At 44.0% G+C, this 7,806-nt stretch overlaps 1 protein-coding gene across 1 annotated transcript; it reads right to left on the bottom strand.

The window, feature by feature from the left end:
* Nucleotides 1-4,889: 4,889 nt before the first annotated feature.
* LOC308167293 (growth arrest and DNA damage-inducible protein GADD45 beta-like) lies at nucleotides 4,890-6,749 on the bottom strand. Its single transcript, XM_080541690.1, has 4 exons — nucleotides 6,509-6,749; nucleotides 6,239-6,340; nucleotides 5,893-6,118; nucleotides 4,890-5,764 (listed from the first exon to the last, which is right to left on the bottom strand). Exons 1-4 carry the CDS (start codon nucleotides 6,550-6,552, stop codon nucleotides 5,651-5,653), a joined length of 486 nt encoding a protein of 161 aa, XP_080397816.1. The 5' UTR covers nucleotides 6,553-6,749; the 3' UTR covers nucleotides 4,890-5,650.
* Between the last annotated feature and the right edge of the window lie 1,057 nt (nucleotides 6,750-7,806).

Genomic DNA, 7,806 nt, shown 5'->3' with positions numbered 1-7,806 from the left:
CCAGTCAAATCCATAATGTCACCGGGTCAATGAATGAGAGTACTATTTCTGTTTCTGTTGCTCCATTTTCCCAACGGCACTCATTCTTCACACAGTGAAGGAGTGAGGAGGAGGTTAGGGCAGTTCATGAGTCCACAGCCGCCTCGGTCCGAGAGCACTGAGAGGTCAGATCAATGAGGTCAGTTAAAGACCGGGGCAGCCCGAAGCGTCACATGACCAATGCCAATTTAATGACCCCGGGAGGATGACGCTAAATAGAGAGGTCATGAGTCACCATAGGATGATCAAACCCAAGCTATAATTCGGTTATCTCGAATATATTATCCAGCCGCGTTTTAACAGCTTGAAGTTATTTAACCTCAAGTACCCTGGCACTGACCTCAACAGTGTATACTCTGTGGTTTTTGCACACGGAATAACACGAATGCTCAGTCCGGGTTCACTCAGACTGGCTTCTTTTATCACCGAGGCGGACGTAACTAGCTATAGTTTAATGAGGGAAAATCAAACAATGAGGTTCTGAATTGTTGCTATGAGACCTGCCTCACACTCCAAAACACACTCTCAACTTGCAGCCTCTGTATCTTGAGTCAACTTGAACCTGTGGCTAAAAGACAGTGCCAGACGTAGCCAGTCAGACTTGGTTCAACAATGTGCCACTTTATCAGTGCCTTGCGGTGCCTTGTTACATGCTTGCGGGAATCATTGGAGAGAAATAATCTGTCATTGTTTTAATTTTCCTGAGACACTTCTTCGCCTCCAGACGTCTGATTAAAGTGTGCCAAATGAGTAATACAATGAAAGAGGGATTCATTGGTAGCCCCTGTTTGATTTGGTTTAGATTGTAGGGTGCCATGAGGCTGTAAAACAGGCCTGGTGTCTTTTCTTTTTTTCTTTTCTCTTTTAAATACAGAGCTTTAGCTGTGACCTCAGGCACTAGTCTGGTGCCACTACATTGGCTCATAGCTGTGGGTGGTGTGGTGCTGGGGTGTATGAGTGGCACTGGCTGCAGACATTCTGTACCTGTTGACCTCTGCTGACAGACTCCTAGGCAGACAGGCACAGTGCAAGCAGGGTGGGTGGCAGGCAGGCAGGCAGGCATCCCAGCTGCGCACACAGATCAAGCATTTATGGACTCGCATTTAAAAACAGTAGGCAAAACTGGGCTGGGGTGCTAGACTATGTCTCCGACTCCTCCTGTCTGTGTTGAGAGAAAACCAACTTCTTGTTTTAGCAGTTTTCCTCGCAGGTCTCTTCTGCCAGTAGTCCTACACTCTAGTCAGTCAGTGCTTTGGGTCTACTGCAAGATAGGAGTTGCAGTCTATATAAAGCACACTCAATGCCACATGGAAATTCCTCACGGAATAGAACATTACTCACCCACAATTGCAAATGCTCATAATTATTTGCATAAAGAACCGTGTCCTAAAATGAGCAGAAAAATACCATTCTAGATTTCTAATATGTCTGAAGTCTATTTATAATAGTTTGGCATGCAATTATTTTTATTATTATTCCCACACATAAGCCAGAACACACGGTATCCAATTGCATTATTATTCCCTATCTTATGTTGAACATCTCACGCCAGTGTGTGTGTGTGTGTGTGTGTGTGTGTGTGTGTGTGTGTGTGTGTGTGTGTGTGTGTGTGTGTGCGTGTGCGCGCGTGTGTGTGTGTGTGTGTGTGTGTGTGTGTGTGTGTGTGTGTGTGTGTGTGTGTGTGTGTGTGTGTGTGTGTGTGTGTGTGTGAATTGAATAGCCCTCTTCGCGCTGGAAAAGAGCGCCACAGTGGCTCTATCTAACGTTCGGAAAACAAACCCGCGCGCATTTTCCAGTCAAAGCGCGACACTCCATCCGCATTCTTCGCATTCCAGGTCGCAACTGCCCAGGCACGACGCAGGGAGACACCCGACGTGGGTGCTCGTGATTGCACCAGAGTGGGTGATGCGTTATTAAAACAACAAACAGAAGTGATTCGTGACAATAGAGCAAACTCAAATCCCTTCCATTCTCTCTAACGGGGCTACATTTGGATAAAGTCCTTTGGGAATAGGGTAGTTAGTTGTTGTGATAATATTGATTTCAATTTGGAAAGCTGACTCTAGCCCACACACAGGTCTTTTGCCAGGATCACGAACAGCGTGATGAAATGAGTCATTTCTCTGTGATGCTGCTTGGACACCTGTATGAAAGAGTCTCAAAACCACCCTTACTTGGGCAATGACGAATCCGGAGGATACCCATACGTAATAGAAAGCAAGTCAGTGGCATTATGCGATTGGTTCATGTAATGCTCATTATTAAATGAAGACAGCTAGAAATTCCCAGACCCAACATACTAGATGCGCCCCTTGCAGTTTCTATGGCAATATGACGCACGCTTTACGGAGCCACGCTGTACGGTAGTGCGTGTACGTGGGCAAAAATAGGCCTCTCATCTTGCATAATGTTATGAGATTTGAGGGTTTCTCTAAATGTGTCCCGTGTGTCTGCTAAAAATATGCTTTCTATGACTTTGTCTGCTAAAAATATGCTTTCTATGACTATTCTATTTTAAGGTTTACCAGGTCTGCTTGGGAGGCTGGTGAAAGTAATAATAAGCTTTATTTATAGGCTATAGCACCTTTCAAAGTGAGTTCCTCATGCCTATTGATATTGTGTTGGGCTGCAGAATTACATAGGGTACCACTCTGATATTCGACAACAATGTTGTTGAATATCAGAGAGGGGGTTACTCAGTTGTGATGTACAATAATGTAAACTGAGCCCAAATTTGCATCAAAATCCACAGAATGCATATAGAGCTACTCTGTGTTGTATGGGGTCTTTGCGCATAGGGTACCACTCTGATAATGTTGTCGAATATCAGAGAGGGGTTACTCAGTTGTGATGTACACACACATGCCTTTTCAAAGTAGTGCCGTCACTGCATAGGGTGGTGTTTGATGTGTCTGCATCAAGATGTCAAACTGTCAAATCAGTTAAGTTAGCCTCAGTTTTAACAACTTTGAAACAACAAACTCCTAACATTCTAAACTGAAACGTATGGGGATGCATTAGGGTTACTACAATGCATCTCCATGAAATAAAGCTATATTTTCGTTTTAGTTTAGAAGGTTAAGAGTGCTACAGGGGATTGAGGTGTCTATTCTAAATCCTTATCAAACCAGCTTAGGCTCTATTTAGTCTTGGACACTTGACCTATTGTTGCTACAGTGACCAAGCACACTTCTGTGTGTCGCTGGCTTCACTCCTCACTCTTCACTTTCTCACTCTTTATGCGTGTCCTCGATCTTTCTGGAGAGGCAACGTTTTTCCGAACTTTTTCCGAACAACTTTTACTCAAGTTCACTGCACTCCAATGACCCATGCCTGCCTGCCTCCAAAACTGAAACCTTTTGTTACCATTACTGTTACCATGCACAGACAGTTGGCCATAAATGCACAAGTGGATATGTTTTATTACAGGAGCTGGTGTTAATCAGTATGTTTGTTCTGAGACAGTGGGGGTGATATCTCAGTGACCTACATGGCTATTGAGTGAGTGAGCGACACTATTCTAAGACTTGGCTGGCTGGCTGGCTGGCTGGCTCTGGCTGTAGGCTCTGGCTGTACTCTGAGGCACACCATGTGGACAGGACAACGGCCAAATCAAATAGCCATCTCGCGTCACTAGTCTGTCCTGGAGCAGGGTGTCACAATAGCATACAGGATGTGACATCCAGGATATGACGTAGGTGCCGGGAAGCCGGGAGTAACTCTCCTTTCTTTGCACAAGTATTTCGAAAGTATTTCGAAGTGCAGCTAACAGTAAGGATATGTCCCAGAGGTTATGTCGCAATACCTTTCAGTTATTTCCTCATTCAGGGTCTATAGTGAGAAAAATCAAGTTGAAATCTATTGTCTTGTACTCTTCCCCTGGCCTATTCGTCTTTTAGCATAACAAAAGACCCAAACCCGAAACACTGTTTTAACTGCCCCTTTTGCATTGGTTTCACAAGAAACTCTTGCAGGAAGCTTTGTTTCAGGAGAAACAGTCTGTTCATAATGAAAGAGGTCAGAGCTCAGCTTGATGACGTTTTTTGTCTTACTTGAAATTAAGAGCAAATCACATGGTTCCCCACACTGAACCCCAAATTTCTCCCAATGAGCGGGCCCGGCTACCTTGCATGGTAGCTTGCCACCATTGGTGTCTGAATGGGTGAATGAGAGGCCATTGTAAAGCGCTTTGGAATAAGGCGCTATATAAGTCCAGTCCATTAGCCGCAACAATCAACAAGTCAACAATACAACATAATATCATATATAATTCTTGAGCCTGTTGGACCGGGTCTGGATGCTCCAGAAAAGAGAGAGAACAGAGCATGGTTGGGGTGGCTGGTGTCCCTGATGATCTTCCCAGCCTTCCTCATGAGTGGCTGGTAGCTTGCAGCCTGTGATCTACTGGGCACATGCTGTTTTACCACCCTCTGAAGATCACATGTAGGCTACTGCCAAAACTGCATGTGATGTGCAGTTGCATGACAGTAGTTAATTTGTTGCAGGATATCCATCAACTCCAATCCTGCATGGTGACCCACTATTTGGATTACAACCTATTGTTCCCATGAACAAGGCTCAATTAAACTCTAAAACTATGAAACTGAAGTTATTTTGTTTAAGATTTGTCATGTTACTGACTTCAAGTGTGTGAAACAGGTTAAGTCCCTCAGGTCACCTATGGAATGAAATTCACCACAAAAGTTCCAAGAGGAACAACATTTTGGAAACACTGATAGTATAAATGACACCTCAGTAGAGGATCCTATACTTTTGCATAGATTTCACATGCCATCCCCCTCCCTCCTCCATTTCCCATGAAGTAGAAACAGAGAAATCAGATGTTCAGTTCATAATAATTTATTCAAATAGGTAAACATTGTATTCAGCAATGCATTTCACTGTCATATATTACTCTATTCAACTTAAATAAAAACAATACATTAGTTCATTGTGTCACTGTTAAAAAATGAATACATTGTAACAATGTTTGACCCTATTGACCTCTTGATCAAAATCAATGTTATAACACAATAACAATCCATAGACATTGATCTGTGCACTATGACACTTAACTGCATTCTCGCTCAAAAATATCCAGCTGTTGAGCATTTCAGTCATTCACATTGCATTTTTCATAAATACATTGACTTCCACATCGGAAACTGAAAGCATGGCGTTTAACCAATGTCAAGTCCGCATTCACATCACATTGATGCAGTTGCTTTGTCCCGCAATAACGAAACTGCAAGTCCGTTCCCACGCTACTGCCGCCCTCAATTGCTCCAACAAGACTCGGCACACAGCAACGGGACAGTTCCTCTACGGGTCGTTCCTACTCCCCGTCCCACTACAGCCAGACACTGTTCCTTTCCGCGGAGGAAGAGAATGGGGGGCGGGCAGATGCGTCATAGCGCGCATGGCATGTCCATCGGAACCTTCTCACTCCCACAGCTCCGTTCACTGGATCGCGGCCAGGGACAGGCAGATACATACAGAGCTGCCCGTACGGTTGCCGTTCCTTTCTCGAACGCATTTTCTCATCCTTGAAAGAATGACGACTCTTTTTCGTTTTCATCGCTTTCACAATTTCTCAGCGAGGTCCGTTAGTTCAGCGCTCCTGCAGGGCCAGATAAGGCACCCATTGGTTCTTGCAGCGACTCTCCTCACAGTAGTTCGACACGTCTTGCAGCGCTTCGCATTTCAGAGACTGGCACTGGGAATTCTGCAAGCAAAAAAAAAAAAAGGACACATGGTTAGATGATGTTCATAGAACTGTGCATAGTTTGATTCAATAATGTTATGCAAATTAACATTTCACATCCCATGAAATATGTATGCATGTGTACTTACAGTGACAAGGATGCAGTGCAGGTCTTTGGGCTCGTTGCCGTTGCTGTCAGCGGTGGTCGGCTCGCCCAGGATCTGAGCCAGGGGCCTCATGCCCGAGACGCGCAGTATGTTGATGTCGTTGTCGCAGCAGAAGGCTTGTATGAGCGTGAAGTGGATCTGCAGGGCGATGTCATCCTCGTCCTCCTCGTCCGTCGCCAGGACGCACATCACCACACTGTCGGGATCGCTGTAGAAATAAAGAGAGAATATAGTCAATAACCTGCCCCTTAAAACTGATCAGGGAGCCTAATATGACAAGACCAATTGCATTTGAATAGTTCCACACAACGATAAGATCAATACTTACACATTCATTAGTTTGGCAGACTCGTAGACTCCCACGGTCAGGCAGTCTTGTTTCTGGGCTGCCACCAGTAGCTCTTCTAACGCTTGACTCACGGTCTCCATCCTTTAAAGAAAACAAAAAACAATTCTGTTAGTTGTATGCACTTACAATATTGAATAACAACGGTTGAGAAAGGCTACTGTAGCGTTGTGTGTGTACTACTTTAGACTTTGCACTGCCCATCTCTCAATGCAAACTATGCAACCAAGTGTGCAAAGTACTGTCACTTACTTTTTGTCTGTAATATTGCATCCAACGAGTTCTTCCAGGGTCATATTGAAGTCAGTAGTTGTATATTCCACAATGTCCAGGGTAATCTCCAAAGAGTAAATTCCCGAATCAAGGTTTGCAGAATGTCCTTGGCAAGTAAGTAATCCAAGTAGGTTTCCTTGCAGCAGTGTTAAAGCATGAGACTGTTTCGGCGCTGTGAAATACGGCTCTTTTAGTCCTTGTAACGTCTTTCTGCTTTGTTGCTCAGTGGTTTCTGATACAATACAGCGAAACTCTAGGCTTATATACCCTGTCGTCGTGGGCGCGGCTATACGCGAACGCTACTTCCCTGATTGGTTAATATTTGCCGATAGCATACCCAGTCTTTGCAGCCATTGGGTGTTTACGCCAACACATATCGTGGACCCACGTGGGATATTTCAGAGAATCCCCCCACCTCCCCTCGCTAGCCTATCAATTTGTTTACTTCAATATGAGTCCTATGGAATTTCCTTGGTCCCTATTGCTGCGTATTATTTTCTTCACACTCGGGCCATAGCCTAGAAGAAACCTTGCATAGGCCTACATTAGCCTATATGCAAGAGCTATATGTAACGTCCAGATATAACGTCAATGCATATTTGTGCATGTTTATTAATTGCTCTTCGGTTAGAGTGCTACAGTGTTGTAGAAAAGCATGGACATATACAGCATTGTTACCATAGCACCTGACTGTCCTCGAGTTAAACCACGAATAAGAATCTAACCATGGTAGCAGATATTGTTCAATGTAAAAGTAGGCTATTTGTCTTGTGAAATTCACTCCTGTCCATTCTAATGGAAGTCAAGTTAACTCTATCATCCGGAATGTGACCGAATTTCTGCAGGGCATCTGTAACTTCATCATTCGACATGTTCCAATTCCACCGTGCTAAATGTATCCTTTAGTCACAGGATCAGCGCTGTTTACAAGCTATTTAGTGGACCTTGTTATGCTATCTGTTACGAAATCTCACCTTGCAGACAGGTAGGCTAGTTTAATGCTTACAATCCTATTTAGATCAATCTACATTACATGAATTTGAGGCTGATGCTATTAAATAAATAAGCATCATAGTTACATAATCATCTGTAAGTCTACACGACCTACACCCCATCGTGCAATGCATTGATCGTGCAATGTGCAACTGATAGTTGATATAATTATTGTGAAGATGATTTTGTGCAAACACTAAAGAAAGCAGCCTAGAGTAGGGGATTCGGGTCAAAACATTGTCCCCGTCGCCACTCTGTGGACTTCGCACGGCATTGCACCGAAA

The sequence above is a fragment of the Nansenia antarctica genome (genome assembly GCF_963989245.1).
Source record: "Nansenia antarctica genome assembly, chromosome: 1".
NCBI lineage: Eukaryota > Metazoa > Chordata > Actinopteri > Argentiniformes > Microstomatidae > Nansenia > Nansenia antarctica.
The sequence above is the reverse complement of the archived record's forward strand: the minus strand, read 5'-3'. Positions and strand labels throughout refer to the sequence as shown.